At 46.1% G+C, this 25,178-nt stretch overlaps 1 protein-coding gene across 1 annotated transcript in view; it reads right to left on the bottom strand.

Moving 5' to 3' along the window:
* Positions 1-4,184: 4,184 nt before the first annotated feature.
* The window catches only part of LOC310776300 (puratrophin-1-like), a gene marked incomplete at its 5' end in the record, with an annotated part of 33,349 nt that continues 12,355 nt past the window's right edge, over positions 4,185-25,178 (bottom strand). Inside the window, 8 exons of the mRNA XM_083636503.1 lie at positions 4,185-4,276; positions 5,266-5,326; positions 7,403-7,590; positions 7,995-8,098; positions 9,908-10,049; positions 10,335-10,451; positions 22,296-22,476; positions 23,257-23,427. Coding sequence (XP_083492629.1) covers positions 5,288-5,326; positions 7,403-7,590; positions 7,995-8,098; positions 9,908-10,049; positions 10,335-10,451; positions 22,296-22,476; positions 23,257-23,427 — 942 coding nt within the window. The 3' untranslated portion in view covers positions 4,185-4,276; positions 5,266-5,287. The remainder of the gene's footprint in view (positions 4,277-5,265; positions 5,327-7,402; positions 7,591-7,994; positions 8,099-9,907; positions 10,050-10,334; positions 10,452-22,295; positions 22,477-23,256; positions 23,428-25,178) is intronic.

Raw genomic sequence — 25,178 nt, 5'->3', positions numbered from 1 at the left:
GCAGTTTAAATACTGCAAGCATGTAAATACGCTACACTATAGCAAGATCAAAGTGAAAAGAATGTTCTAAAGGCATCAGCTAGAAAAATATAGCCTATCCCTATATGATGAGATTAATTTTATATTGGTGAAAGTTTGTTCAGAACGATATTGTTTTCTCTCCCCTGCTGCAGGTAGAATGATGCACATAAATATACCCTACATTATGTAAAGTCATTGCATAAATGTGTTTTTATTGTAAAACTAAATGTGAAGTTGGGCCAAGTTATTGGAGCGGACATCACAGTATAGTAGAAGCGCGTTCCGAAGCGCGTTCCGCTAACACTTATCTAAATGACGTTAAATCGACAAAGGATATATATAGGCCCAGGAGGACATATATGTTTCACTTAGGGTGGTGTTTTAATTTCGATGATTTATTTGGTCCAATATTGAAATGTTCTACAATTGCAGGCTGTGTTACCATTACACATTATTTTAGATCGACATTTTATATCTATTTCGCCTCATTTGGTTGCTATTTAGTAGCGAAATGGAGTACCCAATTGCATGCTGGGACATTCACAGGCAGTCAGAGAGAGACAGTCGTATTGTGCCTGTCAGACTGCCTGCAGCCTCAAAGCGGTACACGGACTTGTTTTACCCAGGCTGGACTTGTTGTCACACAGGCTTGTGACAGTAACTCAACGCGGAAGGATTTATTTCACAATAAACTGGTAAACGCACACCAATGCCTGCTACTGTCAGTAGGAGAGAGGGAGAGAGTGACACAGAGAAGGGTGACAGAGGAGAGAGCCAGAGGGGAGCGCTCCGCGCAACTGGCCCACTGAATAGGCCTGCTTTTCAAAGGCGCAAGGCGCTAAATTAACGCCAGGTCGGAAGATATCAGTAGGCCGGTATTTAGCGCCGACACGCCCACTTTGGCCCATTCTGGGACTGCGCCACGCCCATTCGGCCTAAAGCGCATTTGGCAGCGTAAAGCCATATTGATATCGTCCCAAAACAGGCGCAAGGCACGTTTTTTTGCGTTTAAGGCCCGTTTTAGCGCCGAAGGCCTGTGGGAGAATAGGGGCCCAGATCGTCATCGTCATCCGACCAGTGACGACAACATCCGAAGTTGGTCCCCGGGCGCTGTACGAGAAAGCGACCACTGCTCCTGGCCTGCCCCCCGGAGGAAAGGACATGCCTGGATGGGTTAAATGTGGAGGACACTTTTCACCGGCCACCGTCAGCATGAGTGTGTTGTGGCCGCATGCATGTATTGTGGTGTTCGTGTGATAATAAAAGACGGGCTTGTCCGTTACGAGAGACACAAGATGTCTCCTACTTCTGTGTGTGTGTTAGTGTATATATATATATATATAGCCTATATATATGTGTGTGTGTATATATATATATATAGCCTAGATATATATATGTGTGTGTGTGTGTGTGTGTGTGTGTGTCTGCGTGCGCACGCACTGGAGGCTCCAAGTTTCCACATCACACTTTTGTAAGTTGAATAGTGGACAGGGATTGGCTTCCAAACGGTGATGTCACAAATCACCCTTGAAGGCCCGCCCCCTAAAATGGTATTTTTCTATGAGCTCAGAGAAACAAGAAGAAAAACATGTTTTTACATTAGGGGATCTTTATCACTCCCACCTCCCCTTTCCTTTAATCTGGACTGTAAATCTGACCTGAGAACAGCTGGAGCTTCAGATCATCTGAATGTATCTCTGGATCTATGATGTCATTCTGCTGTATCCATTTCCACACAGGATTCTCATGACGTCACTAGTGGACAGTCTCCATCAAGGCAGCAAGAACAGAACCAGTAGGTGAATGATTTTGCTTTCACAATAAAAGCATCAAATCTGTCATGAATTATGAAGCATTTCTGTGCAGAAGAATAGAAGTCCTGTCAAAACACTCATAACATTTATTGTGCAGTGAAACTAGAGCTTTGAATAAGGCTCTAAAAAGAGTGTATGATATGATGACATGATGCTTAGGCTATTTCCCATATAGACTGTATAAAAATATGGATGTAGCCATGCAGGGTGACGTCACCCATTGGTTTGTGGACTCCCGTTCTGAAGCCTTGAGTTTGGCATTTTGCCGTCGAGGGTCAGGCTGGGTGTTGAGGGTCAGGCTGGGTGTTGAGGGTCAGGCTGGGTGTTGAGGGTCAGGCTGAGTGTTGAGGGTCGGGCTGAGTGTTGAGGGTCAGGCTGGGTGTTGAGGGTCAGGCTGAGTGTTGAGGGTCAGGCTGAGTGTTGAGGGTCAGACTGAGTGTTGAGGGTCAGGCTGGGTGTTGAGGGTCAGGCTGAGTGTTGAGGGTCAGGCTGGGTGTTGAGGGTCAGGCTGAGTGTTGAGGGTCAGGCTGGGTGTTGAGGGTCAGGCTGGGTGTTGAGGGTCAGGCTGAGTGTTGAGGGTCAGGCTGGGTGTTGAGGGTCAGGCTGAGTGTTGAGGGTCAGGCTGGGTGTTGAGGGTCAGGCTGGGTGTTGAGGGTCAGGCTGGGTGTTGAGGGTCAGGCTGGGTGTTGAGGGTCAGGCTGGGTGTTGAGGGTCAGGCTGGGTGTTGAGGGTCAGGCTGGGTGTTGAGGGCCGACGACAGGGACTCTGGCTAGGCGATAACAGCAGGCACGGCCGGAGGGAACAGAGGAGCTTGTAGCCACCATGGCATGAGATTAGCATGAAGTGGGCATGTGTGTAAAGGGGAGACTCGTGGAGACCCATAGAACACATTCTCATTCAGATATCTTGAAGTGAGAGGTCAAGGGACCCCTTTGAATATGGCCATGCCTGTTTTTCCCTCACCAAAATGTAGCCTAACTTGTGTTATTTAGCTGCCTTCCTGACAAGCTAGCATGACCAATGGATGCATTAGGCCTTCTAGTTTCATATATCAGTATCTTCACTCTACCTTTAAAAACCCACAACAGCTTCTGAAAGACAGAAATGTCAGCTGACCAGTTTAAGAGGTTGTAAGGACCCTTGTCAGTCAGCGGCCCTGAGAATCCTAACTTCCCCCCTAAAGCAAAAGCAAACCAGCTTTTCTCTTTGAACCAATTCATTTTTATTGAACAGGTAAGAAACAGATCAGAACTATTTACACACAATGTACAGTTAGTCTCTACCTCCACTCGTCCTGCTGCTCCTGGATCAGCTTCACACATCACTCTGACCAGCTGACCAGAGGCACACTGACCCTGGACCAGTAGACTGACCCTGGACCAGTAGACTGACTCTGGACCATTAGACTGATTCTGGACCAGTAGACTGACTCTGGATGAGTAGACTGACTCTGGATGAGTAGACTGACTCTGGACCAGTAGACTGACTCTGGACCAGTAGACTGACTCTGGACCAGTAGACTGACCCTGGACCAGTAGACTGACTCTGGACCAGTAGACTGACCCTGAGTAGACTGACCCTGGACCAGCAGACTGACCCTGAGTAGACTGACCCAGAGTAGACTGACTCTGGACCAGTAGAATGACCCTGAGTAGACTGACCCTGGACCAGCAGACTGACCCTGAGTAGACTGCCCCTGAGTAGACTGACTCTGGACGAGTAGACTGACCCTGAGTAGACTGACTCTGGACCAGTAGACTGACTCTGGATCAGTAGACTGACCCTGAGTAGACTGACTATGGACCAGTAGACTGACTCTGGACCAGTAGACTGACCGTGGACCAGTAGACTGACCCTGAGTAGACTGACCCTGGACCAGCAGACTGACCCTGAGTAGACTGACCCTGAGTAGACTGACTCTGGACCAGTAGACTGACCCTGAGTAGACTGACTCTGGACCAGTAGACTGACCCTGGACCAGTAGACTGACTCTGGACCAGTAGACTGACCTGAGTAGACTGACCCTGGACCAGCAGACTGACCCTGAGTAGACTGACTCTGGACCAGTAGACTGACCCTGAGTAGACTGACCCTGGACCAGCAGACTGACCCTGAGTAGACTGACCCTGAGTAGACTGACTCTGGATCAGTAGACTGACCCTGAGTAGACTGACTCTGAGTAGACTGACCCTGGACCAGCAGGACGGGCATCAGCACTACACAAAACCCCGCGGAGCGGCCCGGCCAGAACATTAGAAACAATTCCAACATTATGTACACAACAGTCATCTACTGCAGCACTTTAGGAAACAACGATAAATATAAGAATATTTAAAACAACTTTCTTTTCAAAAACAATACAAAAGCAGAAGTGTTTTTTGAACAGTGCTAAGTCCCAACTGACTTCAGTGTCTGGATCAAACTGCTGCACGGTCTCCATCCTGCAGGAGAGAGAGAGGGGGGGGGGGAGAGAGAGAGAGAGAGAGGGGGGGGGAGAGAGAGAGAGGGAGAGGGGGGAGGGAGGGAGAGAGGGGAGGGAGGGAGGGAGAGAGAGAGGGGGGAGAGAGAGAGAGAGGGGAGGGAGAAAGAGAGAGAGAGAGAGGGGGGGGAGAGGGGAGGGAGAGAGAGAGGGGAGGGAGAGAGAGATGGGAGGGAGAGAGAAAGGGGAGGGAGAGAGAAGGGGGAGGGAGGGAGAGAGAGATGGGAGGGAGAGAGAGTGATGGGGGAGAGAGAGAGGGGAGGAAGAGAGAGAGAGAGAGTGATGGGGGAGAGAGGGGAGGGAGGGAGAAAGGGGAGGGAGGGTGAGAGAGAGAGAGAGAGAGAGTGATGGGGGAGAGAGGGGAGGGAGAGAGAGGGGGAAGAGTTAGAGAGAGGGTTAGCTGGGTGTCCAGATGGATATTTTCACCTGTGTGTTAGCCTGTCTCACTGTCAGCAGGATTTCTCAGACACTTATGAACAGATTTCCATGAAATCTGGTGGACAGATCAGCCTTGAGCCAAGGAACAACTGATTTGATTTTGGTGGGGATCTGGATCTGGGATCATGGGATTTCTGTCAGTATATGATTTGTCTTTTTAGCAGAACTCTGAAACTAGAGACAGAGGCGTGACTCCAAATCCTAAGGGGAAGTTTGCAGTCTAGAAATCAATTTAATTGAGAAGTGAAGTGAAAGGAGCCATGTGTTTGGAGAGTGATTTAGTGTTGGAGGTTTGTGCTGGCTGAATGCCTTCTAGTTGGACGAGGTTCTAGACCAGAGCTTCACCACCAGGGTTCATGGAGGACAGAGAGTGACTGCCAGCTCCTCACTGGCTGCAGGAGCAACACAGTGTTAGGCCCAGACTGTCTGCCCCCACATGGTGAAGGAGCGTACTGCAGCCTACTGCATGTTATTCTGTGTGTTTGTGGTGTGAAGGACTGTGAGTGCACTTACAGTGAGCAGGTGAACAAAACAGTCACACGATGGTGGCCGGGCCGATGACCGGAGCTGCAGTCTGCAGGGAGGAGAGCAGGAGAGAGAAGAGGAGAGGAGGAGAGGAGAGGAGGACAGAGGAGAGGACGACAGACGAGAGGAGAGGAGAGGAGAGGAGAGGAGAGGGGAGGGGAGGGAAGAGGAGAGCAGGAGAGAGAAGAGGAGAGGGGAGGAGAGAGGAGGAGGAGAGAGGAGAGGAGAGGAGAGAAGAGGATAGGAGAGCAGGAGAGAGAAGAGGAGAGGAGAGAGGAGGAGAGGAGAGCACGACAGAGGAGAGGAGAGAGGAGAGGAAAGAGAGAAGAGGAGAGAGGAGAGGAGAGGAGAGAGGAGAGGAGAGAGAAGAGGAGAGGAGAGAGGAGGAGAGGAGAGGAGAGAGGAGAGAGGAGGAGATATTTATATTTTATTTTATATTTTGTATATATATTTTTTTTGCTCACCATTGTAAATCTTCATCTCACTGTCTGGCTGAATATGATCATACAATTTATATCCACTTTGACAAGAATCACAGGTATCTCTTTGCTAAAGCTGTGACAGGGGGGCCTCTGACAGGGCCTTGCTGCAGCCACCCCCTCCCTCTGGAATGCCCTCCCCCCAGTCACATCTGACAGGCCAAAACTCATTGTCTTTCATACTCATACACTTATGTCATCTATCTGTACTACTCACAGCTTAAATGTATCTGTGCTACTCACAGCTGAAATGTATCTGTGCTACTCACAGCTGAAATGCATCTGTGCTACTCACAGCTGAAATGTATCTGTACTACTCACAGCTGAAATGTAGCTGTACTACTCACAGCTGAAATGTATCTGTACTACTCACAGCTGAAATGTATCTGTATTACTCACAGCTGAAATGTATCTGTACTACTCACAGCTGAAATGTATCTGTATTACTCACAGCTGAAATGTATCTGTACTACTCACAGCTGAAATGTATCTGTGCTACTCACAGCTGAAATGTAGCTGTACTACTCACAGCTGAAATGTATCTGTGCTACTCACAGCTGAAATGTATCTGTACTACTCACAGCTGAAATATATCTGTACTACTCACAGCTTAAATGTATCTGTGCTACTCACAGCTGAAATGTAGCTGTACTACTCACAGCTTAAATGTATCTGTACTACTCACAGCTGAAATGTAGCTGTACTACTCACAGCTGAAATGTATCTGTACTACTCACAGCTGAAATGTATCTGTGCTACTCACAGCTGAAATGTATCTGTACTACTCACAGCTGAAATGTATCTGTGCTACTCACAGCTGAAATGTATCTGTATTACTCACAGCTGAAATGTATCTGTACTACTCACAGCTGAAATGTATCTGTACTACTCACAGCTGAAATGTATCTGTACTACTCACAGCTTAAATGTATCTGTGCTACTCACAGCTGAAATGTAGCTGTACTACTCACAGCTTAAATGTATCTGTGCTACTCACAGCTGAAATGTATCTGTGCTACTCACAGCTGAAATGTAGCTGTACTACTCACAGCTGAAATGTATCTGTGCTACTCACAGCTGAAATGTATCTGTACTACTCACAGCTTAAATGTATCTGTGCTACTCACAGCTGAAATGTATCTGTACTACTCACAGCTTAAATGTATCTGTACTACTCACAGCTGAAATGTATCTGTACTACTCACAGCTTAAATGTATCTGTACTACTCACAGCTGAAATGTATCTGTACTACTCACAGCTGAAATGTATCTGTACTACTCACAGCTGAAATGTATCTGTACTACTCACAGCTGAAATGTATCTGTGCTACTCACAGCTGAAATGTATCTGTGCTACTCACAGCTGAAATGTATCTGTACTACTCACAGCTGAAATGTATCTGTACTACTCACAGCTGAAATGTATCTGTACTACTCACAGCTGAAATGTATCTGTACTACTCACAGCTGAAATGTATCTGTACTACTCACAGCTGAACTGTATCAGTACTACTCACAGCTGAAATGTAGCTGTGCTACTCACAGCTGAAATGTATCAGTACTACTCACAGCTGAAATGTATCTGTACTACTCACAGCTGAAATGTATCTGTGCTACTCACAGCTGAATGTATCTGTACTACTCACAGCTGAAATGTATCGGCCATTGAGGAGCTGCTTGTGGCCAGGCGGGGGGCCGGGGGAGAGGCCAGGGAGCCGGCAGGGAGCGCTCAGTTCCTCGGCCAGCGCCTCCTGCAGGTGGGAGGAGACACAGCCGCTGTCTGAGCCAGTGGAGCCGGAGAGACACCGAGACGACGAACCAGAGCTCTCTGTGGCTGAGAGGAACAGAGGGACACTTTTATAACAACAACAATAATATTAATAATAATGATGATAACTTTTCCATCAATCACCAATGCATTATAAGTATAGTTATAATCATAATTTAAAAAAGAAGATATAACAGATTATAAGTACAGCATTAGCCATCTATGGATAATTATAAATAAAATGTATTATAATGCATGATGATGGCATGATGTGTTATAAGTAGGATTAGAATGTAATACATAGAAAGTGTTAGTAAAGTTTCTACAGCCTGTTGTAGTTGGGTAAGATTGCAGACACTAACTGACTGTGTGTGTGTGTGTGTGTGTGTGTGTGTGTGTGTGTGTGTGTGTGTGTGTGTGTGTGTGTGTGTGAGTGTGTGTGTGTGTGTGCGCCTGCTGCGTGCACGTACTCATTGAAGGCTGGCTGCTGGTCTCATGCTCCTGCTCGTCTTCCTCGATACAGGAAGTGATGAAGGAGCTTTCAGTAGGCGGAGCGGAGGGGACACTCTGACTACTGAGAGGAGAGGAGAGAAGAGGAGAGGAGATGAGAGGAGAGGAGAGAGGAGAGGAGAGGAGAGGAGAGGAGAAGAGAGAAGAGAAGAGGAGAGGAGAGAGAAGATAAGAGAGGAGGAGAGAGGAGAGGAGAGGAGAGAGTGTTTTGATGGGTGGCATTGTGTTTTGCCCTGTCTCTACCCTTTTGTGCAGTTCTTTGTTTTGTACTGCAGACTTCTTTTTGTGAAAAATAATAAAAATATTACACCTCCTGAACACATGAGGGCGATATGAATCAAGTCAGCTCTACTGCTTTGTCTACATCAGGGAGTCCCAAACTTCTCCGTCCAAGTACCACTACGTACCAAAACAAATTTCCCAGGGAGCACTTGTATACCACCCCCCCCCCCCTAAAAATAAAATTAGCTGATTTAACCATGCAATAGCAGCAGAAAGGCTAAATAACAATATAAGGCTACTAGCTGGTTCAAAACAGACACACGGACTCACACAGACACACACACACACACACACACACACACACACACACACACACACACACACCTGCCAACATTAGGCTGTGAAAAAGAGGACAGGACCCCTTTGAAAATGTTTTTTTGTCCCTCGCCAAAATGTAGCCTAACTTTGGAGTGTTATTTAACTACCTTCCTGACAAACTAGCATGACATGGTTGGTACAAATCCATTCCTTAGGTCTTCCAGTTTCATATGATACCAGAAACTTCACTCTGGCTTTAAAACTGAGCCTGCTGCAGCCTCTGAAAGTAAATGTTACCACCAGTGGTCCGCGCAGACCACAGTTTGGGAACCAATGGTCTTGCTCGGCTACATAAAAAATATTAACGAACATTTTTCTTATTGAATCCAAACCCTCACCATTGTTTTACTTGCCTAACCATGACCACAACCACAACACCAACCTTTGGGACATAATTCAACGTTGTCATGTGGGGAGGAACACCCAGGAAGGGCATTTAGTCTGTCCCGTCTACATTAGCTTGTCTACATCAAGCTAACTGACCTGTACATGTGCAGGTTGAGCATCTACATTAGCTAGTCTACATCAAGCTAAATTACCTGTACATGTGCAGGTTGAGTGTCTACATTAGCTCGTCTACATCAAGCTAAATTACCAGTACATGTGCAGGTTGAGCGTCTACATTAGCTCGTCTACATCAAGCTAAATTACCTGTACATGTGCAGGTTGAGTGTCTACATTAGCTGGTCGACATCAAGCTAAATTACCTGTACATGTGCAGGTTGAGCGTCTACATTAGCTCGTCTACATCAAGCTAAATTACCTGCACATGTGCAGGTTGAGCGTCTACATTAGCTAGTCTACATCAAGCTAAATTACCTGTACATGTGCAGGTTGAGCATCTACATTAGCTAGTCTACATCAAGCTAAATTACCTGTACATGTGCAGGTTGAGCGTCTACATTAGCTAGTCTACATCAAGCTAAATTACCTGTACATGTGCAGGTTGAGCGTCTACATTAGCTTGTCTACATCAAGCTAAATTACCTGTACATGTGCAGGTTGAGCGTCTACATTAGCTTGTCTACATCAAGCTAAATTACCTGTACATGTGCAGGTTGAGCGTCTACATTAGCTAGTCTACATCAAGCTAAATTACCTGTACAGGTGCAGGTTGAGCGTCTACATTAGCTCGTCTACATCAAGCTAAATTACCTGTACATGTGCAGGTTGAGCGTCTACATTAACTAGTCTACATCAAGCTAAATTACCTGTACATGTGCAGGTTGAGCGTCTACATTAACTAGTCTACATCAAGCTAAATTACCTCTACATGTGCAGGTTGAGCGGGCCCAGCAGGCTGCAGGAGGAGGGGCCTAAGGCGGTGGGGTCAGAGGTCCTCCGCTCCGCCCCGCGCTTAAACGGGTTCGAGTGGTCAAACAGAGAGACGGCGATGGACGCCCGGGTCCGGGCTCCTGGACACACACACACACACACACACTGATTATTATTTCATCAACACAGACCTGTTAAAAATCTACCAGGATGTGGTGTGTGTCATAGGCTACATTGTTGGTTCAAAACGCATAAATTTTGCTACGTTTACCTAGCGTCCAGCATATAAATAAAGCATTGGCTTTCATTCTGTGTGACGATTATTGTGGAATTTAAACGCTAAATATAGTTTTGAAGCTCATAAAGTTGGGGTCACAAGCAGAACTAGGTGACTTTATCAAACTTTGAGGCCGTGCGTGTCTTACCTCTGCTCTTCATGATGTAGTGGACGGCCCGGTCGCTGATGGCCGCCTCGCTGGGCTGGATGTCCAGAAACGGCTTGTTCCCCACCCCCATGGACACCATCTCCTTCAACCGCATCTCTGACACACACACACACACACACACACACACACACACACACACACATACATACGCACGCACACATAAGTATTTTCTTCATTGATAAAGATTGAAAAAAGATGATAACCATCCTCTTATCTTAGTTTCATGTTATTTCAATGCGTTATCTACCTTTTCTTTATAGCAAGCAAAACAATCGCTCGTATGCTGAAATACTTAAATCAATATTGTGACGTTAGCTCGCTAAACATGGTTTTAAGTCTGATTTGTGCGACAGTCCATTTCCAAGTCACATTTCCTCCTTTGATGGATACATAGATTTGAACACACACACACACACACACACACACACACAGGTCTGAGCGAAGCTAACACCTAGCCTTAGCACACTTAGCTCCGGCCTCCTGGACACACACTGTTGTGAATTGTTTGATTTGAGTAATTAAATAAGGCAATTAATAGTAATAAATAGAATAAATATCAATAGTCAAAAGATTATAGTTTCTCATCATAGCTAAAATATGTGATATTTACAGTATTTACAGTTACTATATTTACTACAAATGCGACATGTATTAAGAAATCTGGTAATGATAATTTCATTTATGCTTTACTTGTCATGCACGGATTATTTCATGTTCGTTTCCTGTTTCATGCATAGGCGCTTTTACTTTGAAACTCCAAGACGGATGTGTCTGCCTTATGCAGTGAACTAGCTTAACCTCGCTAGAGTGTATTGTGTTTGCAAGATGGACCTGCGGTCCACTGTTTATCTCCTCATGCTGCAGCTACGTTGGAGAAAATAAAGTTTCAGTTCATCAAACCCGTTCTGGTCATTATCAAGGTAAAGAAGAAGCTTCTAATATACAACATGTTGGTGCCGAAAACGCGGGAATCAGATCGATACATGATTGAACTTTGAAGTTGGAAGCTAAGTTAGCTAAACGGTAGCTAACGCTAACAACAGAAATGGCCGAGCTCTTTGAAAGGATGAAGAAGAAACGGGGGACGATCCGTGCCTCAACAACAAAGCTGCTAACGCGCATGGAAGAGGAGGTGGGGGAAGATCTGCCTGACTATGAGAAACTCCGTGAAATGCTTGCAGTATTGTCAACAAAAGAAGAAACTTTACTGGATTTAGACAAAGGCATTGAGGATAAAACTCATACGGACGATCTGGAGGCAGAGATTGCAAGCACACAGGACTACCAGGACCGCATTCTCACATGGAAAGCTCGAGCCAGCAGGCTTATTGAGAAGACACAGGAGCCTGTGAGAGTGCGGGTGAGCGATGCAAGTTCAAATTCAGTCAGATCACCAAGTCAACAGACTGTTAAACTGCCCAAGCTAGTGATAGAGAAATACAGTGGAGAGATAAGCCAGTGGCAAGAATTCTGGTCTCAATATGAAACAGCTATTCATAACAACAACACGCTGTGCAAGAGGGAGAAATTCACATACCTAAAATCGTATCTGACTGGAGCAGCAGCAAGAGCTGTAGCAGGACTTGCTATGACCGATGGGAATTATGATGCAGCAATAGAGTTGCTACAGAACCGTTTTGGAAGAAAAGACATTGTAGTAAGTGCACATATGTCAAAATTACTCACCTTAACTCCAGTGAAAAGATCTGCAGATATAGTAGCTCTCAGGCACCTGTACGATGAATGTGAAATACAGATTCGCAGTCTAGAATCCTTAGGGGTTCACAGTGACACATATGGCTGCCTGCTATGCCCAGTACTACTGCAGCTCATACCAGATGACATAGCATTAGCCTACACACGCAAGTCAGACTCCAGCGGTGAATGGAAGGTGCTCGAACTAATACAGTTCCTGCAAAATGAAGTGCAAAGCAGAGAGAGAGCACTTCAGCTAACCAGACCAAATCAAACCAGACCAGATCAAAGGGACATTCCGCCAAGTAATAGGTCATTCAGTAAGCCATCCTCCTTCAGTGAAACCAGACCTAAAAGATGGAGTATGCCCTCAGCAGCTACACTGCACACAGCGAGTACTGTGCCTCAGACATGTGTATATTGTGACAGTGCTAACCATAAACCAGAACATTGTCCAGAACATTCTGTGGCTGCTCGTAAAGAGAAATTGAGAAAATTGGGAAGATGCTACGTATGCTTAGGCCCGAAACACATCGCCAAATTCTGCAGAATTAAAGGTGTTTCATGTGCCTTGTGTGGTCGCAGACATCACCAGTCAGTCTGTGATCAAAGTGAAGAAAAGCCAGACAGTGACAATGCCCATACAGACACCGTGGTCTCCTCTGTGTCCAGCACCATGAAACTGAAAGCTAACGTTCAGGACACAGTACTGCTCCAGACAGTCAAGGCATGGACAGAGGGCCCAGCTGGGAGAAAAATTGTGCGCTGTCTCTTAGATGGAGGCAGCCAGAGAAGCTTCATTCATGAGGGTGTGGTGAAGGCGCTAAAACTTCCAGTGGTGAGGCAAGAGACACTGAATCTACACACCTTTGGATCTACTGCTCCTGTAACAGCACAACGCAACATTGTGAAGGTATCGCTGGAGAACGTGTGGAACACACAGCAAAGAATTGTGATCGAAGCAGTAGAAACCCCTCAAGTGTGCACTGCTATAATAAAGGTCCCTAGTTTACCCATCCAAGAAGAGTTAAAGAAAAATGGTCTGCAGCTTGCTGATTTTCCTCTGGAGGGCGCTAATGATCCAGAACTGTCAGTATTGATAGGATCAGACTATTACTGGCAAATAGTGTCTGGCAAGGTCCAGAGGATAACAAAAACACTAGTAGCCATAGAAAGCACCTTTGGCTGGGCTTTACAAGGGCCAGTCTCATCATCCAGTGTAACCGACGCCACATGCATGCACATCAGTGTATGCGAGGAAACCCAGATCTCAAAACAGCTGCACGCCTTTTGGGAGGTAGAGTCACTGGGAATTGTTCATGAACAAACTCAGATCCCAGAGCAAACAGAGGCTCTCCAGAACTTTGAACAGACTACAACATGCAAGAATGGCCGCTACCAAGTTGAGTTACCATGGCGCCCCGACAGCTCAGCTCTTCCAGACAACTTCAGGGTCGCAAAAGGACGGTTTGAAAGCCTCAAGAGGAGACTAAAAATGGATGCAACCTTGTATTCAAGGTACAATGATGTCATGCAGGATTACCTGGAGCAAGGCATCTGTGAGGATGTACCAAAGAGCACTTCAGCAGCAGAACAAACAGAGACTGTGAAATACTACATGCCACATCATGCTGTTCTTCGAGAGGACAAGGTAACTACAAAACTGAAAGTAGTATTTGATGCGTCATCACACGAGGAGGGCTGCCCATCCCTAAATTACTGTTTACTGACAGGGCCAAACCTTAACCCAAATCTACTAGATGTGCTAATCAAGTTCAGACTCCATAAGATCGCCTTCACTGCAGATATTACCAAGGCTTTCCTGCAGATAGCTCTAGCAGAGAAAGACAAAGATGCTGTTAGGTTCCTGTGGCTACATGGACCTCCAGCCAAAGACTGTGAAAATGAGCTGCGCATCATGAGAATGAGTAGAGTAGTATTTGGAGTCTCACCCAGCCCATTCCTGTTAGCTGCAACAATAAGAAAACATATCAAACAGTATGAAACAGAGCAGTCTAAGACAGTGGAGACGCTGAGAGAGTCTCTCTATGTAGATGATTTTATCTCCAGCTCAGATGATGTGGATGAGGCACTTGCTGTTACCACAACAGCAAAAGAGATTCTGTCACATGCAAGCATGAACCTGTGCAAATGGGTTACAAATTCCCCAGAGCTAAGAGCCAAGTGGACAGAAAAGGGATTTGAGCATGCACCCGAAACAGACACAGTTGGAAATGTGCTGAAGGTGTTAGGATTAGTGTGGAGACCAGAGAAGGATGACTTTTCGTTTGACCTGAAGGGACTGTTAAACATGTTAAAGGGCAAGGAAAACACAAAGAGAAGTGTGCTACAGACATCAGCTCGTATATTTGATCCCATTGGGTTTCTGACTCCCTTCACCATACGAGTGAAGTGTTTGTTTCAAGAACTGTGGGAAAGGGGAATCAGTTGGGATGAGCAGCTTCCTACAGACTTAGCTGAAAAATGGGATAAATGGTGTGAAGAGCTGCCAAAGCTCCACCTGGTGGCCATTCCGAGATGGTACCAAATTGAGATTCAACCAAACTCGCAGAAAATGAAACTACATGTTTACTGCGATGCGAGTGAAAAGGCATACAGTGCTGTTGCGTATCTGCAAGGACACAATAAGAAAGGGGAAGTTGTGACCAGTTTTGTAGCCTCCAAGTCAAAGGTGGCTCCATTAAAGAAAATGACCCTGCCACGACTGGAGCTGATGGGCGCACTGATTGGAGCAAGGTTAGGAAACAATCTTCTCAAGCCCCTGAACCTGGAAACAAATCAGCTCAACATGTGGACTGATTCGATGATTGTTTTCCACTGGATACGCAGCACAGCACATAAATGGAAGCCATTCGTGGCGAACAGAGTGACTGAAATACAAAGTCTCACAAATCCAGGGTCGTGGTCTCACTGCAGCGGCAAGACCAATCCTGCAGACCTACTTACAAGAGGCCAGAGCGTCGAGACCCTCATCCAGAGCCAGCTGTGGTGGAGCGGACCCACTTCACTGTCATCACCTGAGGATTCAGAGAGCATTGATGAGGACTGTGTTGCACGTGAGATGAACACTGAGCTTAGGTCTAAATTTCAGGCTGTAGTACAGTTCACCAGTACTGAACAAGCTGAGCCACTGCTAGACCTAGAGAAGTACAGCAGGTTAAAAAAGGTGCTGAGAATAACTGCATGGGTGAGAAGGTTCATAGCCAATGCCCGCTCTAGTCAAAGGACTCAGGGAGAGTTAACTGCAGAGGAGCTCAGTGCAGCAGAAATGTATTGGGTGAAGGTGACACAAGAGCATAGCTTCCACCAAGAACTCAGTCAGCTGAAATCTGGAAAGGACATCAAGAGAGAGTCAAAAATCAAAGACCTGAAACCATTCTTGGATGAGAATGGCCTAATTAGTGTAGGAGGCAGGCTACAACACTCAGATCTTAGTTTCAGGGAGCAACACCCATGGGTGCTACCTACAAAACACAGATACTCTGAGTTACTAGTTCAGGACTGCCATGAGAGACTGATGCACTCTGGGGTCAGAGATACTCTAGTACAGATGAGGGAAAGATACTGGGTTTTAAAGGGGAGACAGCTAGTGAAGAAAATGGTCTCACACTGTTACATTTGTAGGAGACTGAAGGTGAAACCAGCGCAGCAAGTGACAGCGCCACTACCCAGAGACAGAGTCACAGAGTCCCCACCCTTTGAAGTTACGGGGGTAGATTTTGCAGGGCCATTATATGTCAAGTCTAGTGGTCAGTCAAGTGGTCAGGCTAAGGCATATATTGCACTTTTCACATGTGCTGTCACCAGGGCAGTGCATTTAGAGCTCGTCACAGATCTGACAACTGAAAGGTTTCTCTTAGCCTTAAAGAGCATGGAGCAGGGTAATTCCTTTGCTAAATGTATACTTAACCTTGTCCCTATGTATATTTGAAAAGTTAATGCATCATTAAAAAAAAAAAAAAAAAAGTTTGAAAAAAAATATGGAGAAAAACACCTTCCTTTTTCAGAAGGAAATAACAGACTTTTATTCTGTTAAGACAAAGTCTGCTACGTCACAGTGGGGAGTGGCTCCCGCGTGCGTGTGTCCCTCTCCCCTCCCACTGCATGGTCAAATCAGTCGCATATTCAGGACAGATAGTCAGGTCAGGTACTACGCTAGTCAAAGTCAATCAGTCAGCCAGTTAGTCGGTCGGTTAGTTGGTAGGTTAATCACTAGTTAGTTTTTAGTATATAGTTAGTCATTTAGTCAGTAGCTGCCTGTAGTAAGTCGTTGTCAGTGAGTTTTGGGTCGGGTGTCGCCAGGTTCCTGCATGCAGATAACAAGTCAGCTCCACTCTGCTGCTGCTGCCTGTCTGCGTGACACTCTTTCTATCTCTCTCTCGCTCTCTCTCTCTCTCTCTCTCTCTCTCACTCGCTCTCTCTCTCTCACTCGGTGTGTGTGTGTGTGTGTGTGTACCTGCTGTCTGCGCGGTGACACGCTCTCTATCTCTCTTTTTCGTCTCTCTCACTCGCTCCGGGAGGGAGGGAGGGGAAAGAGCGAGTGGAGGGGCCCTCCGTCAGTCCCCCTCTCTCTCTCTCTCTCTCTCACTCGGTGTGTGTGTGTGTGTGTGTGTGTGTGTGTGTGTGTGTGTGTGTGTGTGTGTGTGTGTGTGTGTCTACGCTGTGTGACACGCTCTCTCTTCACTCGAGGGAGGGGGAGGCTGCGGCTCTTTCCTCCCCGCACAGCACAGCACCGCTGCTCTGCTCTGCTCTGCTCTGCTCTGCTCTGCTCTGCTCTGCTCTGCTCTGCGCCGCGCCGGGCTGTGTGCAGCCTGGGGTCTGCTCTGCTGTGCGGGAGAAAGAAGGAGGAGGAGAAACCGCCACCTCCACAGCCAGCCACCTCACACACCCCAACTGTGCCCGGCTCGCATGCCTCTCGGTCGGCTGGCCGGACAATATGCACCCCGCTGCAGCAGCAGCTTCGGGAGGTTTTCTCACTGTGTTCGGGACTTCGAAAACTCGGCCAGATGGCTGGACACATACGTCACTTTTGCGCGCGTGTGTGTGTGTGTGTGTGTGTGTGTGTGTGTGTGTGTGTGTGTGTGTGTGTGTGTGTGCGTGCGTGCGTGTGTATCGAATTACAGTCCGCACCTCGGCCCGCCTCCGCTCGCCTCGCTTGCTTTCTCAACTCTCTCCGCGGTCCGTTGTTTCATAGCTGGGCTGTTCCTGCTCTCTTTCACTGTCAAAATTAGGCTGAGGCCATCGTATTCATGTACATAAACATTTGCTACCTCCTCTTCCTCCTGAAAACCGGCGTTAGCATCCATAGTGTGTGACTGACAGCCCTGACCTAAGTGATGACAGACAGAGGGACAGACGGGCATGCCTGGCGACTCCCCACTCTGACGTCAGAGTTTTGGGGTCCAAGATGTCAAAATAAAAGTTCAAAAAATAAAACGACCCCAGAAGTCACTGTAGTGTATATGTAAGTGTCTTAATGTGAAAATCAAGTTCCTCCATAATTCACCTACACATTGACTGATTGGGGTCTCTAACCTGCCCCATGCTCTTTAAAGAGGTTTATTGCAAGGCGAGGGCTGTGTAAAGTTATTTACTCGGATAATGCCAAGACCTTCAAACGAGCAGACAAGGATCTGAAAGAGCTATGGCAGTCAATCAGAGAATCAGAGCTAACGCAGTTCTTCACTGACAAAGGGATCACCTGGAAGTTTATTGCCGAGCGAGCCGCTTGGTGGGGGGGCTTATACGATACGATACGATACGAAAACTTTATTGTCCACAGGTGGAAATTTGTCTTTGATTTCACCAAGACGTGTCTTACAAACTTGAAAAACACAAAAACAATACAAGGTGTTAAAGATGACAGTACACATATCGATACAATACAATACAGTTAACACACATTCATCCACCTTCAAACTTAGTACACCTTGGAATTTGCAGTACGACCCAATGGATCTACAGCATGTCGATTAAGAATTGAAAATTAAAAATATAAAATATAAAATGTAAAAGACCTACTGTGCAAAAAACCGCAGCAACGCCAAAAAGGCATAAACAAAAAGCATAGCATAGTCTATCGCTTCCTAGTTTTATTTAAAGCCATAATGGCATCTGGGACAAATGACCTCTTGTAGAGGTTTTTCTTTGCCATCGGTTGTCTGTACCGCCTCCCTGAGGGTAAGAACTCAAATTCATTAAAAAGTGGGTGGGACGGATCACTAGTGATACTCTCAGCTTTACTTGTGACTATTTCATCGTACAGACTACTCAGTTGTTTCTGTGGCTTCCCTAGGATCTTAGAGGCCATATTCACTATTCTCTGCAGCTTGTTTCTCCATTTAACGTTCAGATTACCATACCACATGATCATGTTAAAAGATAAGATACTTTCCACTAGGCTCTTATACACTGTTTCAAGAATGTTTTGGCTCACTCCAAAATTATTAAGCTTGCGTAGCAAGTGGAGACGCTGTGAGCATTTTTTGAAAATGTGGTCGGTATTTGCTCTAAAGGTCAGGCTACTGTCTATGTACGTGCCTAGATATTTAAAATCACTGACCATCTCAATTGTTTGTCCATTAATGATTATGGGCTGCCGCTGGATTGACTTTTTGTTGTTCTGTAGGATAAGCTCCTTAGTCTTAGCAACATTAATTTCTAAAGAGCTTGTAGAGCACCAGTTATGGAGGCTCGTAACATGATCAAAATACATGTTCTCTCTCTCTATGTCCCCTTCCTGCAGGAGAGCAACTAACGCCATGTCATCTGCGTACTTAAATAAACGAAAGTGCCCCTGATCAATCATAAACTCATTTGTGTACGCAGAGAAGAGCGGTGGTGAAAAAATTGTGCCCTGTGGTGCGCCAGTGTTCAACACAATCTCATCTGACACACAACCATTAACCAAGACTCTTTGGGGGCGGTCAGAGAGGAAATCTCTGATCCAGTGAATAATGCCACCATTTACCCCTAGGTCGAGTAGTCTCTGCAGAAGTGTATGTATTTGCATGGTATTAAAAGCAGATGTGAAATCAATAAAAAGAACTCTAACATAATTAGTGGGGGCTTGTAGATGCTTCGCTATGGTGTTGAACAAAGTTACAGTTGCGTCATCTGTACCTCTCTTACTTTTATATGCAAACTGTAGGTTGTCTAGGCAGCTAGATACAGATGATGTCATGTGTCTGCTTAGGACTCTCTCCATGCATTTTCCTAAGATGGAGGTGAGTGCAATGGGCCTAAAATCATTCAGTTCAGAAGCTCTTGGCTTTTTGGGAATGGGCACAATATTTGAAATCTTCCATGCTTTCGGTACTGTACATGAATCAAGCAGGAACTGAAATAATTTGGTCATAACACCTTTTAATTGGTAAGCACAATCCTTTAACACTCTACCTCTAAGGCCATCCGGTCCTGGAGCCTTATTGGGCTTGATACAGGCCAGACTTGAGGCAACTTCCTGTTCTGAGAGTGTGATTGGGACATATTCTGGGATAGAGCTACACACTTCATCCCGCTCAGTAGAGAAATCTGTCTTATCGAATCGGCTATAAAATACATTCAAATCATTGGCCCACGATGGAGAAAGGTGGGAGAGAGGGGTATGTTTCTGCTTTTCCTCTCTGCCCATCATTTGATTCAGACCTTCCCATGCTCTTTTAGCACTGCCAGAATAAAAGTGTTTCTCTACTTTATCCTTATACTCTATTTTTGCCTTCTTCATTTTAGCTCTTAATTCACATCTCTTTTCCTTGACAAGTTCTGTGTTCCCATTAGCAAAGGCGATATTCTTCTGGTTAATACAGTCCTTTAAATCGCTATTAATCCATAATTTATTATTTGGGAAAATACGAACAGTTTTTGTACGGATGATGTTACTTTCACAGAACATAATGTAAGATGTGATTGTGTCCGTTAAATCATGTGGATTTTCACAGGAGTCAAAAAATAACTGCCAGTCCGTTTCTTCCAGACAGTCTCTCAATTCCTCCTTGCAATCATCTGACCATATCTGTATATCCTTAGTCAATGGCTTTTCCCGTTTCAGCTTTGCCCTGTATCGTGGGAGCAAATGTATGACGTTATGATCAGACTTTCCCAAGGCTGGTCTGCAGGTGGATTTGTAGGCGTCTAACACATTGCCATAGCACTTATCCAGGGTGCGCGTCAAACGGGTCGGACAGTTCACATACTGTTGTAACGTGGGCAGATGATTAGACAAGTCACAGGAATTAAAATCCCCCAGAACGAACACAGGTTGATCAGCTGCTCGGGACAGTGCGCTGTTGTAGCTCTCTGCAATCCTAGTCGCCGCCCCTTCAAAGTCTGGCCCAGGTACGTAGGCTAATATGATGGTGATTTGGCCAAATTCTCTAGGCAGATAGAAGGGTCGGAACGACACCACCAGAATTTCATAATCACGGGTGCAGACTTTCTCCCGAATGCTGTACTGCGTTGCCCATCGATTATCAACATAGAGGCACATACCACCACCGATGGATTTCCGTGTTTCTATATTGTCCCGATCTGCCCTTATCAGTGTATAACCGGGCAGGTTTGGATCAGTCATCCCCTCTTTTAACCAGCTCTCCGTGAGGCAGATGAGGTTGCTTTGTCTAAAATCACTGTCATACTGGACTTTCGCCGTCAGTTCATTCATTTTGTTACTCAAAGAGCGGACATTAGAAAGAGTGATTACCGGCAGGGGATGTTTGCAGCCGCGTCTCCTTACTCTTTGTCTCACTCCTCCTCTTGAGCCTCTTTTCTTTACTTTAATCCTTCCTCGCGTCCCGGTCCTTTTTAATTCGGGAAAGTTGTCCAGAATGTTCACGTTAAAAACTCCTCCTGGCTTTGCTGGGGGCTTGAGCGACAGCAGGCATTCACGTGTGTAAGTGAGGACGCCGTGATTTTTCCCGGAGAAACCTCGTCCTTCGGTAATCAGGCAGCCTAGAAGGCACATAGTCAGCCACAAAATCATACCCAGTATGATCTTCATTTTGCCCACACAAATATACGAGTCCAATCACTTAAAACTGACAAAAAACACGAATAAAAGTAGACACGCCAACAGGTGAAACGCAGGGTCAGCAGCAGCGCCGCGCCCCTAGTGTCTTCTGGGAGAGACTTGTGAGATCTGTAAAAACATGTCTAAAGAGAACCCTGGGGAAGGCCTCACTAAACTTTGAGGAACTGACAACCATGCTAGCTGAGGTAGAGGCTGTGTTAAACTCCAGGCCACTCTCGTATGTGGACAGTGATGCATCAGAGCCGCAGCCACTTACACCCTCACACTTCCTGGTTGGGAAAAGACTAACTTCTCTGCCACCAAAGAATATGCTTCCACCATCTCAGGCAACCAATGTGAGCAGAGAGGACATGGGTCGGAGGTGGAAGTACCGGCAAAGACTCCTAACCAGCTTTTGGAACAGCTGGAGAAAGGACTACCTGATGGACTTGAAATCGGCTCACAAGTGTGAGACACCTGTACCCACTGTGCTGAAGGTGGGAGATGTCGTCCTGATCGGTGAGGACAATGTACCCCGGCAGACCTGGAAAATGGGCAGGATAACAGAGCTCTTTCCAGGGAGAGATGGACTCGTACGCTCATGTACTGTTCGTACCACCACGGGCAGTTTGTTGAAGAGACCCATTCAGTTGATATATCCTTTAGAGATTAGTTAAAGAGATGACTAATAAGGAGTGATGAACAGTTGTTCATCGGGCGGGAGTGTTGTGAATTGTTTGATTTGAGTAATTAAATAAGGCAATTAATAGTAATAAATAGAATAAATATCAATAGTCAAAAGATTATAGTTTCTCATCATAGCTAAAATATGTGATATTTACAGTATTTACAGTTACTATATTTACTACAAATGCGACATGTATTAAGAAATCTGGTAATGATAATTTCATTTATGCTTTACTTGTCATGCACGGATTATTTCATGTTCGTTTCCTGTTTCATGCATAGGCGCTTTTACTTTGAAACTCCAAGACGGATGTGTCTGCCTTATGCAGTGAACTAGCTTAACCTCGCTAGAGTGTATTGTGTTTGCAAGATGGACCTGCGGTCCACTGTTTATCTCCTCATGCTGCAGCTACGTTGGAGAAAATAAAGTTTCAGTTCATCAAACCCGTTCTGGTCATTATCAAGGTAAAGAAGAAGCTTCTAATATACAACACACACAAACACGGACACACACCCTCCCCCCTCTGTACCTTTGTTGCGGTTGGCCTGGGTCCACAGGATGCGGGCGATGTCATTGGTCCAGGCCAGCTTGGTTTCGGGCGTGGTGGCCTGCAGGGTGAAGGTCTGGTTCTTGGCGGTTCTCCGTCTGAACCAGACCTCAAAGCGCAGCCCGCTGTCCCCCGTCGACTCCGTCAGTCCCACATCTGCTGTCTGACACACAGAGACACACACAGAGAGACACAGGGACACACACAGACACACACAGAGACACACAGAGACACACACAGAGAGACACACAGAGAGACACACAGAGACATGAGAGAGAGACACACACAGAGAGACACACACAGAGACACACACACAGAGAGACACACACAGAGACACAGAGAGACACACACACAGAGAGAGAAGGTTACTCTTGGTTCACAGCTGAAGCACCACAGAAGCAGCGCGTCACAGAAGCGTCTCCTGTCAGCTCCAGTGCCACGCTACACCAGTCCCACCAGAAGCACTCTGTTTTGCTCCACGCCTCGCTCTGTTTTGCCCCACGCCGGGTCACAACTTGCATTGACGTCATGCCAGTCTCCCCTGTGAACATGGGCGCCAAAATGAAACTGCCTCCACGCGGCGTTGCTTCAGCGTAGGATAGGCGTCAGGTGTGTTTGAGCCCTCCTAGGGTTTAGGATTAAGGAAACGCAGCCCGCTGTTATCGACTCTGTCAGCCCCACGTCTGCTGTCTGCTGCCAGTCACACACAGACAGAGAGACCTCTAACTTTGCTCTCAACGTGCAAAGTGTTCTCCCGGGGGCCCGGCTACTTTCAGCTAGCTGGACGTTCTCTGAGCTAGCGGAAAACACTGACACAAATCAAGGAAAGAGCAGCTGCGTGTGTGTGTGTGTGTGTCTGTGTGTGTGTGTGTGTGTGTGTGTGTGTGTGTGTGTGTGTGTGTGTGTGTGTGTGTGTGTGTGCGCACGCGCCTGTGTGCGTTACCTTGAAGGAGTGTTTGTAGATGTAGACGTCTAGGCCCCCCTCCACTCTCTTGGGCTTGCTGAACAGAACCATCTCCTCGAACAGGAAGACGTGGCGCTGGCACTTCCTCCTCCCGCTCCAGATGGTGAACTCATCCTGCCGCACCAGCTGGCCCTGCTCCTTCAGGTTCACCTGGAGAGAGAGAGAGAGACAGAGAGAGAGAGAGAGAGACATCACATCTAGCCACCAGGCTACCAATGGCCCATTTCCACCGCTGGTATCAACGCGGCCCCGCACACCTCGTCTCGCTTTTTTGTCTCATTCCACCGATCGGGGTTGAGTCGTGCTGCTTTTGGTCCCTGCTCTGTTGAGGTTCCAGTGCTGTGGACCCGGTACCATACGGTGACGTGAAAACACTGCAGACGACTGATTGGTCAGGCAGAATCATGTTTACTGTAGGCATCTACTGTCAATGCTGGATACCAGTTTAGTGGGGCTTACCTTCTCTTCTGTTATTTCCAGAAGTTATTTATTTTGTGTTGCTGCCTTCGGCTCTGGTGAAATCAAATCAATCTCCTTGCTCAGCTTGAACATGACGGTGGTTTTCAATTGTTTTGAGAAAGAAAAAGTCCGCTAGGCCGCAGGCGGGGGTTTAGCGAAGCCGCGGTCTTGCCTGGTGACTACCTAGCCACTAGGCTACCAGACTACCTAAGCCACGAGGCTACCAGAAAAGAGGTCTTCACCTGGACCGTGGGATCCAACACCCGACCCAGGACCCGTAGGGTTTTGGGTTCACGTTTAATGATGGTCAGGTTTTGGGTTCACGTTTAATGATGGTCAATCGGGTCCGGGTCGGGTTCCATTGTATTAAAAACCCGGGTCCCGGGTTTGTTTATGATTATGTGTAACTAGCGTTCATTTCACGCTCGCTTGCGTCCATAAAAGGCTCTCAGGTCTTTCTTCTCCCTCTCTCGGACATGCACCAGTAATATGTGTCTGTACATATATATATACATATATATATATATATATATATATAAAATCTGTATATATACAGATATTTTTATTTACATATATTTTTTTGTAATTGTCTGCTTAATTGTTTCCATGGTAACGTGCTTGACTTTTAAATTGATAGGTTTGTTAGATTAGAATGTAATCCATGAACCATTTTAGATTTAAAGCAAAAAATATTTTTATTGAACTATGAAGCTTTTGCAACAACAAAAAACATTTTTATTTGTATTTTCCTGAAAACCTTTCGCGGACCCCCTGGCAAAGTGCCACGGACCCCCATTTGAGAACCACTGTCTTAGCCTATAGGTCAGGGGTGGGCAATTATTTTTCATGGGGGGCCACATGAGAAACCCAGATTGTTGCCGGGGGCCGAACAAATATTGTCATGCCGTAACCCATGGATGGGTAACTTTGATGATAGAGAGGGCCACAAAAAATGTCCTCGCTACCAGGTTTTGCTGAGGGCCGAACGGCGCCAGCGTGAAAAATTTGGTGCATTTGAAGCCATGTTTAGAGGAATAACTCATTTTAAATTAACAGTTGTGATGTCATTATTCAGTCTTAACCACCAATATTTCATCCTTTTCTCACTCACTCCTATGTCACCACCTGCTCTCAGGGTTTGAAATTAACTTTTTTGACCACCTGCCAATATGGCTGCTAGATTTTAAAGTTACCAGCCAATTAGAATTTCCACTAGCCAAAATGTTTTTCTTGAAATAAATCAGAATATGAGCGGGTTAATTTAAGCATAAGTATCAGTAAGTGGCCCGGGATGATCAAAGCCTGTGTTGAGGGTCACACGAACAAAAATGCAGTCTTGAAGCTAAATAAATCCAAAACCAATGAGTTAATTATTTAAATTTCTAATTCAATGTAGCCTTTTAGTCATAAATATTATTGAAAGATATTCCATATTCCAGACT

The sequence above is a fragment of the Poromitra crassiceps genome (assembly GCF_964638095.1).
Source record: "Poromitra crassiceps genome assembly, chromosome: 5".
In the NCBI taxonomy this organism is placed as follows: domain Eukaryota; kingdom Metazoa; phylum Chordata; class Actinopteri; order Beryciformes; family Melamphaidae; genus Poromitra; species Poromitra crassiceps.
The sequence above is the reverse complement of the archived record's forward strand: the minus strand, read 5'-3'. Positions and strand labels throughout refer to the sequence as shown.